This window comes from Primulina tabacum, chromosome 4, assembly GCF_025594145.1.
Source record: "Primulina tabacum isolate GXHZ01 chromosome 4, ASM2559414v2, whole genome shotgun sequence".
Lineage (NCBI taxonomy): Eukaryota > Viridiplantae > Streptophyta > Magnoliopsida > Lamiales > Gesneriaceae > Primulina > Primulina tabacum.
The window spans coordinates 2580329-2597693 of record NC_134553.1 but is presented as its reverse complement, the minus strand read 5'-3'; the positions used below and the strand labels follow the sequence as shown (position 1 = coordinate 2597693).

Sequence of the window (17365 nt, the reverse complement as noted above, 5' to 3'; positions counted from 1 at the left end):
AAAGAACCCACGTACTATGTCTAGTTTTCCATAATATCATGATAAGCATGCTTCATATTTATAACAACAAAGATTTATTCACTAAATTTGTCCAACTACTTGTATTCAATAAGCTGCATTTCTTAGATATTTTAATGATGCAAATATTTAGTAGGTCAACACCTACCAAATGTTAAGAAAGCAAGACTGTACCAATAATTAATACACTGCAACACGAAAGCACTCAATTAAGTTTTTTTCACTTATTTTCACTTCTTAAAGGTCACACCTACTTAACTGTTTTTAACAACAGTAGATAAGTAAAGAACACAGTTTACCAAAATAAATTGGTGAGTATAGAAATGATGTACCAACTAAATTAATAAGCACAGAACATAATTTACTTATTTCTACACCTAAAATTAAGAAACAACCTACGCAAAATAATTTACACAACAAATTATAACTACAGAGAAGAGTGGTAATACCTGCAGCAGAGAACTTTGTGTGCCACAATGAATTGTATTTGTTCGACATGTAGAGAAGAAGGTGCAGTAGGCAACACTTGGACATATATGTTAGTTTGAAATTTTGTTTGAAACATGGCAATTGAAGATTACAATTAACATTGAAACAAGAATTGATAACATACGAACTAAGCTTAGTCTACAGAATTATCTATGGAACAGAATTAATTTCCAAATCCTTCAATAACTTTCCAATATCCTCGGATAACTTCTCCATTTTCATACCTATGTTGCGATTCTCACGACCTAAATCCGATAATTCCTTCAGTAGATCAACTAATTTCTTACTTTCATTTGTTCTCGGAACACTACGTTTAGCTGTAGTAGACGCAGAGCTACTGGACTCATTCAAATCTGGAACCTGAACCGGCTGTTTCACGGACAAATTAAAGGCTTCCTCGGCAGCTTCTCTACTGTCGTAACCTTTGTAACAAGCACCAGGAAAACGATTAACTTGGGCATTGGCCTCAGGCCATCTATCGTACACTCCAATCTTCCTTCCGGCGAACACGACGTATGTTTTGGTCTGCATTTAACACAACATATATTACAATTTTATAACGAAAAATTGACCTAGGAAAAAATTTACTCAATTTTAGATAGCAAATGGAGTACAATAATTGAAAAATGTATCTGACATTTGAACAAAAAAATGCTTATTCAAATCATTAACTTGGAGCCAGAAACAAATTATTCAAAGAAAAATAAAATCACCATCTTATATACTTTCACACAGGCTTCAATTATTTCGTCCTTAGATTTTTCCTTCAACCCAACCTTGCACGTTGTACTTCGATAAATCAACGGTCTACAGACCTGCATATTTTACTTCTCAAACACACGAAGACATCAAAATTAACGAAAAACAACGAAGGGTTAAATACTTTCGTTCTTCTTGCGAATTTGAAAAATTCCGAAATTAAAAAAAAATAGAGGAACAATTTGCAACACATCACCTTGAATTCCTTTCACATATCTTTTTCTGATATAGATCGGGGATTTCTAATCTACGAAAGGCGAAATAACAGCATTGCGTGAGAGAGTAGTTGGGTAGATCTGTCCTTGGAGTCAAAGAGAAAGGAAGCGTGATATGTATTTTTTAGGGGTAAATATGGAAAATTAAATATTGTACTAGTATTTATCCGGACTGAATAAATAGAACCAAACATAAACTCACTTTAAACCCTTGTACTAAATATCCATGTAATAAACTTTCTTATCTCTTTTATTATCTTGTAATTATTAATCTCATCCTAGTAACCAAACGTTGCTAAGTATATATAAATTATATTCAAGTGGAAACCAAGATGTGTGTAGGATCGATTGAAAACTAACCAACACCTGTCGAAAGTCGAAACCCGGCCCGCTGTCTGGTCCTGGGTATTAATGTGCAATAAGGTGAAAAGTTTTGGGCTGAAAGCTGCGAATACTCGAAAACGGGAAGTTGGTGTGAGTGTGACTCGGGAACAGAACTCGGTTGACATGGATTGTGTAGCCATGGTCTGCGGAGGAGCTGCTGCAACTCCCTATGTTTCATCTCTACGTACCTCACCAACCGCAAGACATGTACGCTTTTCCTGCGCATCAACCCACCTGCAAACCGCCCACCTCGCAGTGTTCCGACCAAAATCCCATCTTTTTGCCTGTTCCTCGTCTTGTCACTATGCATCCAAGAAATCCCACAAAACCCGTGTCTTTCTTCCTCACTTGGTGGCTTCGTTGGTATGTGTACGCTTCAATGTTCTTGAATTTACTTTGTTCAATTTCTTGGGATTTTTTACCTCTTTCTTTTTTGGGGTTTTTCTTCATTGTTTCTGTACAGGAAGTGGAGGAGACTTATATAATGATTAAGCCGGATGGGGTTCAACGAGGGCTTGTAAGATTTCTATCTTTTGCAAAAGTCTGAAATGTTTAACCTTTATTTGCGTTTATGAAATTTTCATGGAGTTTGGTTTTTTGTGGATTTTTTTCGAAAAAGTGATATGTTTGAGGTGGTTTTTGTTTTGGGTCAGGCTTTTTAGATTTCTTTTTCCTTTTCCTTTAATGTTGAACTTTTTAACATTACGTGCATCAATGTTGTTGAATTAGTCACAAAGTTTGTTTATTTATTGAAATTTATTTGCGAGCGATTCTTGTGAAGTGAGGTTTCATTTCGACTTCTGTAGGTTGGAGAGATAATTTCCAGGTTTGAGAGGAAGGGTTTTCAGTTAACTGGATTGAAGCTCTTTCAATGTCCCAAAGAATTGGCACAGGTCTGTTTTATGAACTTTAGTTCAATGTTGCTAGTTGTACAGTCAGGCGTAAGTTGAGGTTCAACACCTCATGTTTTGGGAAAACATATATGTTGAAAATTATGCATTATGATTAAATATTTTTCTTAGAGTGTGCAACTACTTCCATCCCACCCGGTTTGCTGTCCATGCTTCATAATGCAAACTTACTTGAAACAAGTATTGTATCAGTTTCCAACATATTTGTGTATGTGATTTGGCGGGCTTCATAGTCTTGGAGAAGTGACTAATTGGTTGTGCCTTTTCTGCGTATTCTAATATCGGTGACTAGGAACATTACAAGGATCTACAGTCAAAGCCGTTTTTCCCTAAACTTATCGACTACATTACTTCTGGTCCTGTTGTTTGTATGGTATGATTTGTCTCATTCATGATCTTTAAACTCGTACTTTTGTAAAGTAATATACTTCCTTTGCGGGTACTTGACTGTTGTGGCTTGAACAATTTTGGCCAGGCATGGGAAGGAGTTGGTGTTGTTGCATCAGCCCGAAAGTTAATTGGTGCGACAAATCCTCTTAATGCTGAACCAGGCACAATTAGAGGAGACCTCGCAGTTCAAACTGGAAGGTAACTCTGTGAAATAGAATTCCTTTGGCAATAGACAAGATTCTTGTTTTCTTTTTCTATCTTTTAGCTATTGAACTGTTGATCAATGAATTGGCAGGAATGTAATTCATGGAAGTGACAGTCCCGAGAACGGAAAACGCGAAATAGGTAAATCTACCCACTCCATTCACTTTATCTCAATGTGATTATTCAAGTCCTTGTTTTGCTGAAGGTTTGAATGTGAAAACTTGATCTTTCAATGTAACTTTTTGCTGAAATTTCTAAGTAGAAAGTGGCTGTAATGTCATCTATATCCAACCTGTGTGTTATACACATGTAGAATTGTGGATTTTGAACACAGTTTCTTCCGATTGTGAGGAAGATGCAATTATCATTAGTTATTTTCTAGTTCTTATAGTTGTTTTATCATGAGTTTCTCACCTTAAACTCTTGGTTAGTTGGTACCATCTTAATTTTTACTTTAATTTCAACGTAAATAATTATTATCAAACTTGTATGCTGTTATCAGTAGTTAGTGTTTTTTTTATCTCTCTTTAGTTTTGAATTAAACAGAAGTGGAATCTATATATGGTTCTACCGCTTATCATTTATCCTACCGTTGTCTATCATGAATGTTGAATTACGAAGGCTGTTAGTTTGTATTTTGATTTATATTCATATGGCAAATGGATTGTTTGTGGCAGAAACTCATCATGTGAGATTCTGAGCAATACCAAATGTCAGTGGAAAAGTTAAATGAGTTCTAAGTTGTCGAAATAAAGGATGTGCATTATTGGTCATATGTCGATATTCATAATGATGAATGAGGCTTAACAGGAGGAGCTAGAATCTCCCTATGAATCAACCTGAATGAAGTGGAAAGGATCCATTCTTTATTGCATAAGAATAAATATACGTAATTTCAAGTAATGATTTAAATAGTTGAATTGTAGGCTGCTCAGATAAACTGGCAGGTTTGCCTATGGCATGAAATCTTACATCTAATGTTTGTGTTGCAAAAACCCTTTTGTATCTAGCACCTATGGCAACTATTTTCATGTTGGATTTCTCTTCTGCAGCTCTTTGGTTCAAAGAAGGAGAGCTATGCGAATGGTCGCCAGTTCAAGAGCCGTGGCTGAAGGAATAGTTTTCTTGCTATACCGATGATTCTTTACTTCCGCTCATCAAGCGCGAGTCATGTGAGTGAATTTTATTTGTCTTTGTAATTCTTACGCTTGCTCTGAAACTTCACAATTCTTCAGTTTGATCCATGATTGTCAAACCAAGTTTTGTTGAAATTATTGGATCATTCTTTTGTCAATTTGTTGGATTATATGTTTCCTATTTCAAATCACCGTTTGCAACTACTATCTATGTGCAAACTTTTGTAGCTGATGATCAAGAAGTCACGATCTCAAGCGAGAAATGAGATGTCATCCTTAGGTTGGGGTACACATTTTTTTCATGGATACCATATGTAAGGAGAAATGTCAACTTTTAAATGTAGTCTTAGGGTAATATCCTAATCTAGGGTGAAATTATGAAGTCTTTTTCCTAAATTTAGGAAATTTATTGTATCCTATATATTTAATGACTTCAAATACCCTATTTGAATATTTTTTATTTTAAAAAAATAATTACCGTTGTACAAAAATAATATATATATTAGAAATTGAAAAATAACAGTGATAAATCCATGCCCCAGGCATATACATACAGGTCAATTTGGGTAGAAATGTGGTGAGTGGAGAAGTCCTGTGAAGAATGAGAAAAAAAAAATGAAGAATTATTTAATTAATTAATCTCTGGTAGTCAAAAAAATAAATACTTCCATGTCTAGTAAAAAATAAGAGTAATGTCTGTTGTGAGATGGTCTCACGAATCTTTATCCGTGAGATGGGTCAACTCTATCGATATTCACAATAAAAAGTAATATTCTTAGCATAAAAAGTAATATTTTTTTATGGATGATTCAAATAAAGATCCTGTCTTATGAAATACGACCCGTGATATCGTCTAACATGAATTTTTGTCCAAAAATAATATGATGTTCCAAAAAGCAGCATATGCTAAATTTAGGAAACTTCGTCATAAATACAAATGAAACGCCTCCTCGATTGTATCGACTTTTGTATCATGAATCATTCATACCATATAATAATAATTAATTAAAATTATAAAATATCTTATCTTATTTTATTTTTATTTTTATTTTTGCAAATGCTTCATCGTATAGCAACGTCTTCATTATACGTACAAAAGTTTCCCTAAATATTAGAGTAAATATTAAAACATCTGAAATACGAAGTCAAATCACAAAATAGTAATAACAAAAGAAAAGAAAATGGAGAGTCAATAGATTAAAGAATTATATTGATTGGTTCTTTTGACTTGGTCAATCTTCCTCATAACTAAAGAAAAAGGTTTATTTTTTTAAAATGGTCGCACTTGAAAATTTCAATGCCGGAACTATTCCTCTTCTTGGGGACTTTCCCATGTTGATAGAGACACGAATATTCTATTTTTCATTTCATCCAATAATAGATATGAATTTTCCTACTGTTGTTTGCAACAATAGCTTCTGGTTTTAAAGATTATATTTATAAATTATAAAAAAGTTTGGCAAAAATCAGAAGCGGATAGTGTTTAAAAATATAGTGAACAGTTGAAAATAAGATACAGGTAACGATGGCAAAAACCTGTGTAAGACGGTCTCGTCGTATTTTGTGAGACGAGTCTTTTATTTGGGTAATTCATGAAAAAATATTACTTTTATGCTAAGAGTATTATTTTTTATTGTGAATATCGGTAGGATTGACTCGTCTCACAAATAAAGATTCGTGAGACCATCTCACAAGAGAGCTACTCATAAATGATTCTTGTACTATTTTTTAACAGAATCATTTTTGTCTCAAGATTTTTAAATCAAATGCTATCGTTTAATGTTATACTAAACATAGTTATCCCTTTCCAAATATTTATAAAAAACATACAATTACTAACACTTAACATCACTGGATCGATCCAATCGTTCAAACTTAGGCATTACAAAACTAATAAATAAAAAAAACCAGGTGACGTCACTGTGCATGCCAAACAAATAATAAACCATGGTTGTCTGCTGAAACTGAAATAGTTCTCATTCAAGAAAATATTGTTATTGTCGTTCTGATTTTTAAACCTGGGTCTCTATCAGCAAACAATAACAGTGTTTACGAAAAACTTTCTTGATTTTTATCTGCGTCGTTTGCTAGCAGTGTGATCATCTACTAGCATACGAAGTTTCGATGGATTTTTTTTTTCATGAAATTTGCTCGTTTCGAGCAGCTACCTGTGTCTGCTTTCATGCTGCTGATTTGAGAGTAGATACCTGGTGATTCATTTTTATTTGGTTTTTCTTTTTTCTGAATTCTGGTCTACTCGACATCGGATTCGAAGTCGTAGGTTTATGGGTTGGGAAACATTTCAAACATTAATGGCGAAGGATGCAGAAAAGAGCGCAGGTCTATCACAGAAGATGAAGGTGAGAATTATCTCTGCTATGATCCTAGAGAGAATAAAAATATTGATTTGTATGTCTTTTGACTTTTATGAATCAGGGAACTAAGGAAGAAGACATGAGAAAATCGTTATTCGGTTTCGTTTCGAAATCGCCAACAGAAAATGCCAGACCGAGCAGTATGGTTATTAAGGTAAGACCTCTGCAGAAAGAATTATGATTTGTCAGGGAAAAATGTCTGATCATTCACCAATTGAAATACTTGAATTCACCCCTTTTTATCTACTCGTTCTATCAGAATTAATCAGTTCATCTATTTTTTTTGTTGAAATGAAACAGAAGAAACATGGAGTTATTCCGGCGCATATAGTTGCAGAAGCCATTTCAACACTCCATGGTCTGGACCTCAGATGGTCAGGACCGATAACTCCAGCAGAAATGCAGTATGTGGAACAATATGTTATCGCGAAATATCCTGAATACTCGAATGCCCTCGTAGAAGGTGGAGAAAAAACCGACCTTTATGATCTCTGTGTCAAAGAAAATCTCATCGAATCCCAACCCGTTGACAAGCGAAAATCGCCTAGAGGAGTTGTTTCCCGAGATTCATTTACGCCTTCCTTTAATGGAAGCAGCCTCGCCGATCTTGAAAACACGCAGCTGGAGCCATCAAGATTGCTTAGCATCCTCACCAAGAAATCATCATTCCTAGGGAGCTTCATTTCAATCCCTGAAATTCAAGCACGAAACAAGGTTCTTAAACATTGCGGATTACCGGATGATGAATATCTAGTTCTCTTCACGCAAAACTACAAGGATGCGATGATGTTGGTTGGAGAAAGTTACCCGTTTTTCAAGGGGAACTTTTATCTCACTGTTATTGAAGAAGAAGCCGATAGTGTAAGGGAATTCGCAAGCTACAAGGAATCAAGAGTAATCTTGGCACCAGAAACTTGGTTGAATTTGAGGATAAAGGGATCACAGCTGAGCCATTACTTCCGAAGGAAATGTAAAAGCACACCTAAGGGACTTTTTTCTTACCCAGCTGAAGTGAATGGGGCCCGATGTTCGATGCATTGGATTTCAGAAGCGCATCGTAACTCGTGGCACGTCTTGTTGGATGCTACGGAAACGCCGGTGGGCGAAGAACATCTTAATCTCGCTCTCCATAGACCAGATTTTGTGCTGTCCAGCCTTGACAACGCGCATGCTAATTCTTCCAAGGTGACCTGTCTCTTGGTTAGGAGAAAATCTTTTGACATGTCATGTTCGTCCACTCAAATGCACAAGTGACAACGTCACTTAATTAAGGTTAATAAACAAGTAGTGCCAATGGATTCATGAATCGCCTGACCCGCGCAAGCTCCACTCATTGATCGGACTTATCATAGGACCAATGGAAAACGGCGGATGCAGCTACATGATCAGCCCTTATAGTACAAGGCTGGCTAGATTCGTTTGAAGTACTCTCGTCCCTACAACATATTAATATATATTTTGTTATTTACTCGAATAAAGGTTAAGTTTCATTGTTGAGTCGAAACTTTTCGTGCCATACACATTCATGTCACGAGAGGTTCAGTTTTTCTTGTTGAGAAAAATTGTGTGGCGTTTCAATTCACGAAGATTAACATGGAAAGTGCTGATTTTCCACTTCTGCATGGTATAAAGCTGAGAACTTCGATCTCATTCAAAAAAAATTTGGATAAATACCCAAAAAAAAAAAAAAAAAACACACACACACACACACAAACACACATATTTTTTATATGCGTCCACCAACTGTGTCCATCTTTGTGCTCACCGCTATGAGTAGCGTACACATAGGTGGATATACGATTTTGATATATTTCACCGTTGGAATATAAAAGTTTGATAAACACAAACTCTGTAATTGGCTAACAAATTTTGGAATATAAACATAATCTTTCAATATACAAACTTGTCAACTTGTTTTATTGTATATTTGTATAGTTATCCTATTCTCTTTTTTATGTGACTCGATATTGATATGATTAATTCACTCGATCGGAATATAAAAGTGAAGTCATATGAAATGAAGTAGAGAAATTGCGTTACTCGTATGTGTATATATATATATTTATATTTTGTAGAATTAATTAGTAGAATTTAAATATAATTTGATGCAAGATTAATTCAACTCAGATGTTAAAGAATCCATATAATTCAAGACAATAAATTCCATGTGCCAGCTCACCCCGTGCATATAATGTTTTTGGTATGTTATCAAAATAATTATTCCATACAATTGCAAATACGTTCCAAAATTATACGTTATTGAAAATTTAACGACCAATTATATTTTATAATTACATGGCGTGACATGATAAAATCTACATTCAGAAACAATAATAATCATTTATTTATAAAAACAAAGAATTTAAGCAGAAAAAAGGAAAATAAATTTATACTATTCAAATTTGTTATTTCATCTATCCTTGAATATTTTGGAAGAGCACATTCAAAATTTCTTGATCTTTTCAATTAAAATGATATATAAAATTACAGAGTAGGTCTCTTGTGAGACGGTCTCATGAATCTTTATCTGTGAGACGGGTCAACCTCACCGATATTCACAATAAAAAGTAATATTCTTAGCATAAAAAGTAATACTTTTTCATGGATGACCCAAATAAGATATCCGTCTCACAAAATACGACAAGAGAAACCGTCTCACACAAGTTTTTGCCAAAATTACAAATAAGTCTATGGAATTTATAACTAGAAAAACCTAAAAGCAGTGATCTCGATTTTGAAATTCATAGACCCAAAATCTTTTTTTTTTCACATGATATGTATCTGATTACTAGTATTAAAGTAAACACAACTTATTTATTCACGTCTCTAATTCAATAAGAAAATTTTATGTATATTAACACACATAACTTTATTTAATTAAATTAAATATAAAAAGTATTAAAATATAATCAGCTAGATATTAATTAAATGTGTTTAGGACCTTAAAAAACAACAGGCCTCTCCTACTAAATGTAGGGTGAAGTTTCGAGGATGGTTTCCAAAGCAGGCTGCCATGATCTTTGTCTCGAGAACCCGTCTTCCGCCGCCTTCGAACAAACCCTCATCGCGAAGTCTTCGTCTCTCTTGGCTTCCAAACTACTGGGAAATAGACAGAATTCCGGGAAAATCTTGGAGAATTTTAGGGTTAACGCTGCTTGTTTGAAGTTCTTGGATGCTTTGTAACCGAAGAACTTCATGTCGTCGAACGTCAAAACCGTGTATAACATCTCCATGGGGAGGAGGAAATACAGCTCTCCTCCCTCGAGTTCTTCCTCCGCGCACATTCCTTGAATCCTTTGCCCGACTTTGAAGTGGTGAGATTCACACAGGAACTGGCCTGGATTTTGCAGCATGATCTCCGCTGCTACCACTGGTTTTCTTGAGTAAATCATCAACTTCCCATCAAGGGCTAGCACCTTAACTACGCTATTACTAGAAGCCATTGATGGAGCACAAAGTGCTACATTACCCATGGTTCTGTGTGGTGTGATATGTTGGCTAGATAGACATGTGCTGCTCTATAAATAAAGTTTGGCTCCACAAAATACACTAGTTTGGAGTTTTAATTATTTATTTAATTTAACGCAGACTAGAATTTTTAAATCAGCATTGATTAACTTAATTATGTCTTTTATTTTTAAAAAATTATTTATATGTTTCTCTAAATAAATAATTAACTGATCTTCTGATATCTGAATCGTCGTGAGGTTTTATTAATAAATGAGAACGTAGTTAGGTTTATATTATTTTTCCCTAAAATACTATAGATAGAGAATATGTAAGCCATGCATCTTATTCAGTTTAGATACCGTACAAGGTCTTATAATTGAGTAGGTCTCTTGTGAGACGGTCTCATGAATTTTTATCTATGAGATAGGTCAATATTCATGCCGATATTCACAATAAAAAGTAATATTTTTAGCATAAAAGTAATACTTTTTCATGGATAACCCAAATAAGATATCCGTCTTACAAAATACGATCCATGATACAAGTTTTTGCTCTTATAATTTTACACAAAATTTTCAAATTAAATTTGGTTTTTATGGAGATTGCAGTTTTTACTTAATCTTGAAAAACCACAATTAATCTAAAAAAAATCAATTAAACTATTTTGTTGTATTAATTTCACATATATATACTATACTATATAATTAAACTCGAACACCTCAAATTAACTAACTTTGATATGTTAATGTGACACCAAAGTTTCTTCACAGTCTTACACTTCATTATTTGTTGGTTAACTTTGCAGGTGTAAATTTATTAGTAATTTGTGTACGTCAACTTATCTCTAATTTATCTCAAAGTTCAAGTTATCTCAATAAATATTATCTAATCACTTATTTATAAGTATCATATTTGATAAAATAATATATATTTTTTTACACAAATATTGTCAAACTCAAAAAAAATTAACATGGCTCAACATCGCGTACCACGAAATACTAATATTAATTAACGGAATTATTATTAATTTAAGATCCAAGACAAACCACTGGGTGATTCTATACATAAACAAGTGAAGCATGGTTACTTATCAAATATGCTTTGAATGTATTATTTGACTTATTTATTTGCTAAGCACATGGTGAGGCATGGAGCAAGGTAATGTTTTCATTCATCAAACCACCAAAACAATTATTGAATATGGTATACATTAAAAATTCTAATACTTTTTCTATTTAGGTGCTCACCAAACTGCATATAACTCTAGTGATTTTTTTTAACCTACATATATATATAAATATCGTGCAAGAATTGAAGAAAATTTATATTATGGTCTGGTGAGAAAGAGAATCTCAACGGGGTTTTTGTTTCCAATACGACAACTTATCCTATGTACCTAATTTAGGTAAGAAGTATGTGTCACAATTTTGTATTTTCTTGATATCAATTTTATTTTTGGGAGTGTACGTTATACTCGAAATGAACATAGTGGAGAGGGTGAAAGGTAGTGTTTCAGTTTGGAAATAAATCCTTAAAAGATAATGATATTCAAAACTTGAGATTAATTTGAGAAATGAAACCGAAAACTATTAATTTCTTGACAAATTAATATATGTATGTATATATATATACACACAAAAACTTATAGAAGAGCGTCTCACGGACCAATTCTGTGAGACGAATGTTCAATCTGATCCGATTCATGAAAAAGTATTATTTTTTATTTCAAAAATATTACTTTTAGTTGCATATATGGATCAGGTCGACCATTCTCATCGATTTCAATTTTGTAATCAAATTTGAAGTGTATAACATAATGGTAACTTTTCGTGTCTAAAAGTATGCATAGATGGAATCCACCATTTTTTTATTTACCAGTTAATCATTGAAAAAAAATAGATATCATATTATTATTGAGGTTTCGAATCACAGAAAAACTAAAGAGATATGTTAAGTCATTGATTTGGTAAGCCTAAATATGCTTCTTGGACATTTTAAATTTCAAATCTTGCCATATTGTGAGTTTTGAGTGCCTTTTTTAACTTAATTTTTGTGGCTGATAGACTCCGAGGTATATGAAATGCATGGAGTAATACGAAAGCAATGATTGATTCTTTTGTTTTAATAATATGCAACTTATTGAAGGTATAAGTGTTACTAAATTTGTTAATATTTATTCTTTACAACAAATAACTATTAGGGAATTTTTTTATCATATATATTTATTTTTTTGTGATTTCGGTTAACTACGTTGTCAGATTTTAGTTTTAATTTGATATTTTTTTTTCGATTTTAGTATTTTTTATCGTAACGATGACATAACACCGATGTGATACTGACGTATGTAGTGTCACGTCGATTTCATCGGAGTAAAAATAACTAAAATTGTCAAAAATTTTAAAAATATAGACTTGGATTAAAATTTGAAACAGAAGACCGAAATTGTGAAAATATAAATATATATGAGACCAAAAATGCAATTTAGTTAATATTTAACATTTAAAACATAGAAACATAGCTTTATTTCATATTAATCCAAAATATAAACGTGAAATCCAACGCAGTAACTTGAAAGGCCAAAAGCAAGATTATAATTTCCATTCATTGTAACAATATGTTTAGTTTGAATACTGCAATGTGCTTAGGGCCCCATGACAGACAATCAACAATGCCATGTGTTCTTTGACGTGGATTATTTTTTCCCTCTTACCACATTGGTCATGCCTAAACTGCCTGAGATTAACTTTCCACTTCCCCGTATAATTTAATTATATAACATTACTGATTACTCAAGGAATCATTCTCGAAGGGAAATAATATTTTCGAAATTAATTGATATAATTCCATAAATTTAAATTATTTACCTAAAATTATCTTTTTCTTGTTAAGTTGATTTCATACACTAACTCGTGAAATTTTGCTTTTCTAGATAATGAAATAAGTATACAAATATATTCTAGATATGATATTTATAATAATGATTTAATAAGATATGATATCAATGTTTAAATAGGGTTTATTTCTAATTAAACTTTTACATTCCTTATGAAATATGTTTCCTTGTGGAGATAAATGTCTACATCTATAAATAAGATATCAAGGACATCATTGAAGCTCTCTCTTCTCGGCTTCTTCATTGAGATTAATCATACACATACTTTCGCACGTCGTGGAATTTCAGAGAAAGGTATTATCAACGCTGTTGCTGCTTTGAAGATTGCCGTCACAAGTGTTGCCTTGAATGTTGGGGACATCTACAAACAACATCCGTAACGAAGCTGGCTGAATATTGTTTTTGTCGCTCCTCTTTTGGCATCGCGTTTTTGCTTTCTTGATTAAGTTTTTATTCTGGTTATTTGTTTTAGAAAGCGTTTATTTTCTCAACTTGTTGAGGAAATTGATTTTGTGAAAATCACTAGTGATAGGTTTTTGTAAACGATTGGTTTTTCTAGTGATTAATTTTTGCCCTGAGGCACCGCACAAGTATTTATATTTGTGCAAATTTATTTATTTAAAATGAATTTGTGTTACAAACTTTAATATTCCGCTGCATGTTGTCTTAAATGTAGTAACATTTGACACAACACTTAATTCTGATAAAACACAAATTTACAATTTACACTACTGTTGATATATTTACACATATCTGTCGAACAACGTTTCTTTCAATTCATATACAACTATTGCCTCAGTATTAATAAAATCTACGTCTGGTAGAAGAAAAAGAACCAGTTTCAAGAAATTAGTGGTCCTCACGCATGGTTCTAAGTACAGCTACAAATAAAGTGCACAAATCCAGTAGAACAAAGACAAGATTGTAGAATGGTAAGATTGGTTACATAGTTTCAAAAGAGCAAAGAACAGTCGTGATCAACTTTCACCAAGAATATTAAAATATAAGTATGAACAACAGTTGTATGGAAATGAAATGTAACATACTCAGGGCAGTTCCAATTGCCTTTTCTCAGTTCAAATCTGTCATGAGAAACATGCTTTGGTCCCTTCTCTTTGCATTGTAGGCATTATGTATTTCTTGCAAAGTTCAGAAAATTTCATCTGCAGTAAATTGATGGGAACACCATGTCACACTTTGACTTTATAACAGGAATCGAAGTTTTCTTAAAAAAGAATCTGCTAAGTATATTATTACAACCACAACTGATGACAATGATTCAAAATTGCCTAAAAGTTTAACAGGAGTGCTATAAGAGGTTTCCACTTGTTATTCGAGAAACTTATAGAATAATCATCTGAAATAAACATAAACGGAATGGGAAAAGAATACTATCAATATATGATTACAATGATAAGAAGTGCGCAAATATACTAGAAACACAAGCAAACTACAATCAAGGATCTAAATAGCAATTTAAATTAATTGCCACCGTTGTGTCCATCAGTGCAAACACCACATCTTTAGTGTCCAAAAGCATTATAAAATTTTCATTAAACAGATAAGTTCTAAATTTCTTTCTCACTCATACGGACCACCAACTAGATGCCATTCTCTAGAAAGACTTTTGTCTGACTGGCTCTTTTTCGGGGGTTCCATGAAATTATTTTCTAGAAATATATATTTTGAAATTGAATGACAGACTACAATATATGTTTGATTCTGTTCTCGTATTTAACTATTATGCTGTGACACTCATGTCATGGAATATCAATATTAGCAAAATGCAATTCTATATGTCTTGCAAAATTAGTGAAGTTGCATTTTATGGCCACATTGAATTCGATTCAGCTAATTGTCAAGAAAAGTGAGACGTCGAGCCATCATAGAAGTAGACAACAACAGATGCACTATACCATACGATTGGACAAAACTTTTGACAAAGCATGCAAGGAAACTGTTTATAGATGTTATGATACAAAAACACAAACCTTAGTTGTCAAAAGCGCAGAAGCGCGCACTTTAAGCGCGTAACACAGCGAACCACATTGTCAGCACTTTAGTGCACTATGAAGCGTTTCGGAGAAAAACATACTTTTTCAAAAAAAAATCTGATAAAGGTGAAATTGCATTTTAAAGTGCGATTTCTCGTATGTCTATCATTAAAAAAAGCACAAAGAACCCCAACATTGCGTCGCCTTTTACCCCCATCGCCCCTGCCCTTGTGTCGCATTGGCCCTTTGCCCTCGCATTTTAATATTTGATGTTTGGTACACACCTAATCTCCTGGTCTCATTCCAACATCTTGTGAGCTTCCTCTGTCATATGAATTAAGAGTCTGTTTTTCCTGTCGAGGAGTCACGACCACCAAATTTGAAATATCAGGGGGGTCTAGCCAAGTTCAATCAAATCTAGCAGCAATTTTTTTGCAGATGCTTCAATAAGGTCTCTGCTTGGAGGATTCTTTTCTCCAGAAACAACAACTGGATCCAACGCATAAAATATTAGCATACGAACTATATCTACCGTATGTGGAACTGCTTCAGAATCATCAAGCAAATATATGCTTGATTACATAATCCACGGAGATTGCAAGAACTGCATACCTGTCATGTCAGATGGTAAATCACCATTGCATATCCAATTTCTACATCAGTCATCAACAAAATGAACATGGCGTGAAAACACACGCACATCTCCTTCATCAAGTTCTAAATATTGTCTCAATCTCTTTCCTGAATTAACCGACTTCCGGGAAACATTAGGACAACCCCTTTCGACGATTGTCTGAACATCTTTTGGCAACAATGACCTGCAATATCAAAATAGGTAGCTGAACTCCCATAAGTCAACTAAATTTTCTCAGGATCTAGTATAGCTCGCACTTTCTCAGACCCACACAGTATATTCTGATTACAAAAGGAATCCTCTACTATATATGAAAATGAATGACTAGCAAGTTCCTGGCATTTTTCCAGGCACATATCTTCCCAGTTTCCTTGAATTAAACGTCATAAAACAGCACCCTGACCTTTCAAGAGATTGTATTTAGATATTTCATTCGTACATATATTACATACTAAAACTAAACACCGACGTCCAATAGCTAAAAACCAGCAAAAGGAAATAACTAGAGGCTGGCGCAGACGCGGGGTTGTGACTTGTGTATAACCTTACTAGATACGTACAAGTTTTATCTGAAAATACAATAAATTGCCCTCTCTACAAATCTTTGGGTCTAAACCGTACTTAATCATTAAATTAGCTGAATAAACATCAGACACAGACATAATTCTTTATCGAGCAATATAAAGACTTTTGAGTGGCTTGAGCCCCAGAATATTGAAGAAAGTAGGAAGGAAAAAAGCAGCAGGAAAAGTGGAGAATAGGGGTTTTCTTTTTTTGGGGGATCCCTTATTTCTCATTTAGCACTAAAAAAGAACAAGACAAATGCAATACCCATACTTGAAAATATCATATCGGGCACGCGAAAAGCTCAAGCAAGCATTCCTAAGCAAGTTGATATCCGTGTAATCGACCACTCCTTGATTATTTCCACCATCACTCTCGAGGTGTCAGCTTCAGGATTGAGGTCGCCTCTGGCTTTTAATCCGTCGACAAACTTGAAACCATACAGGCCAAGGGTGATTCGAAGCTGAATCAGCGGCGTAAGCAGAATCCGTTGATATTTGAGTTTTTGTTTTACAATAGAGCGAGTTTATTTGAGTTTTTATCAAATTAGTTTAATAAATTTAAATTCATCAAAAAATTAATTATATATTTATTTAATATTCTTATTAAAATTTAAAATTTATTCGTGAAACGTAAAATCTATAAATTTAATATGAAAACCAAAGATATATGTTCTATTTTATTAAGGATGGGCACATGATACTAACTACTTATGAGGGTACCAATTTTTTCTTTCAATTTTACCTTTATATGATACTAATATTACATTTTTGTTTTTTTGTTATTTCAACACACACTTTTATTTTTATTTTTTTATTTCAACAATTTAAATATCATAGTCACTTCATAAATTGTCAAATTACAATTTAATCCATCGATAATGATAAAAAAAAATTTGTACACACGCATCGCGTATGCGTGTGCATAATAACTAGTATTTATGAATTAA

At 33.4% G+C, this 17365-nt stretch overlaps 3 protein-coding genes and 1 long non-coding RNA gene across 6 annotated transcripts; 2 read left to right on the top strand and 2 right to left on the bottom strand.

Moving 5' to 3' along the window:
• Positions 1 to 472: 472 nt before the first annotated feature.
• LOC142541411 (uncharacterized) lies at positions 473 to 1383 on the bottom strand. 2 transcript variants are annotated; one of them, XM_075647945.1, is made up of 2 exons: positions 1221 to 1383; positions 473 to 1032 (listed from the first exon to the last, which is right to left on the bottom strand). In XM_075647945.1, the coding sequence occupies exons 1-2, from the start codon at positions 1326 to 1328 to the stop codon at positions 658 to 660; spliced, it is 483 nt and encodes a 160-aa protein (XP_075504060.1). In that variant the 5' UTR covers positions 1329 to 1383; the 3' UTR covers positions 473 to 657. The 2 variants fall into 2 exon arrangements, with proteins under 2 accessions (XP_075504060.1, XP_075504061.1); XM_075647946.1 differs by having other exon boundaries at positions 1233 to 1383.
• Positions 1384 to 1823: 440 nt separating this feature from the next.
• On the top strand, positions 1824 to 4692 carry LOC142542373 (nucleoside diphosphate kinase 2, chloroplastic). The gene is made up of 7 exons (XM_075648976.1): positions 1824 to 2228; positions 2329 to 2382; positions 2672 to 2758; positions 3069 to 3149; positions 3252 to 3364; positions 3462 to 3511; positions 4423 to 4692. Exons 1-7 carry the CDS (start codon positions 1893 to 1895, stop codon positions 4488 to 4490), a joined length of 789 nt encoding a protein of 262 aa, XP_075505091.1. The 5' UTR covers positions 1824 to 1892; the 3' UTR covers positions 4491 to 4692.
• A 1485-nt stretch (positions 4693 to 6177) lies between these two features.
• Positions 6178 to 8446, top strand: LOC142541410 (uncharacterized). The gene is made up of 3 exons (XM_075647944.1): positions 6178 to 6866; positions 6943 to 7035; positions 7182 to 8446. The coding sequence occupies exons 1-3, from the start codon at positions 6792 to 6794 to the stop codon at positions 8133 to 8135; spliced, it is 1122 nt and encodes a 373-aa protein (XP_075504059.1). The 5' UTR covers positions 6178 to 6791; the 3' UTR covers positions 8136 to 8446.
• A 5684-nt stretch (positions 8447 to 14130) lies between these two features.
• On the bottom strand, positions 14131 to 16912 carry LOC142542370 (uncharacterized). 2 transcript variants are annotated; one of them, XR_012819509.1, is made up of 4 exons: positions 16690 to 16912; positions 15831 to 16036; positions 15216 to 15707; positions 14131 to 14387 (listed from the first exon to the last, which is right to left on the bottom strand). It is a non-coding gene; the product is annotated as an uncharacterized LOC142542370 (long non-coding RNA). The 2 variants fall into 2 exon arrangements; XR_012819508.1 differs by having other exon boundaries at positions 15216 to 16036.
• Positions 16913 to 17365: the final 453 nt, after the last annotated feature.

Excerpts from the sequence above, each read along its gene's own strand:
- LOC142541411 (XM_075647945.1), bottom strand. The coding sequence starts at position 1,328 with ATGCAGGTCTGTAGACCGTTGATTTATCGAAGTACAACGTGCAAGGTT. Across the intron at positions 1,033-1,220 it reads GTGTGAAAGTATATAAGATG|ACCAAAACATACGTCGTGTT; the intron begins GTGATTTTATTT and ends TGTTAAATGCAG.
- LOC142542373 (XM_075648976.1), top strand. The coding sequence starts at position 1,893 with ATGTGCAATAAGGTGAAAAGTTTTGGGCTGAAAGCTGCGAATACTCGA. Across the intron at positions 2,229-2,328 it reads CTCACTTGGTGGCTTCGTTG|GAAGTGGAGGAGACTTATAT; the intron begins GTATGTGTACGC and ends GTTTCTGTACAG. Across the intron at positions 2,759-3,068 it reads GTCCCAAAGAATTGGCACAG|GAACATTACAAGGATCTACA; the intron begins GTCTGTTTTATG and ends ATCGGTGACTAG.
- LOC142541410 (XM_075647944.1), top strand. The coding sequence starts at position 6,792 with ATGGGTTGGGAAACATTTCAAACATTAATGGCGAAGGATGCAGAAAAG. Across the intron at positions 6,867-6,942 it reads GTCTATCACAGAAGATGAAG|GGAACTAAGGAAGAAGACAT; the intron begins GTGAGAATTATC and ends TTTATGAATCAG. Across the intron at positions 7,036-7,181 it reads CGAGCAGTATGGTTATTAAG|AAGAAACATGGAGTTATTCC; the intron begins GTAAGACCTCTG and ends GAAATGAAACAG.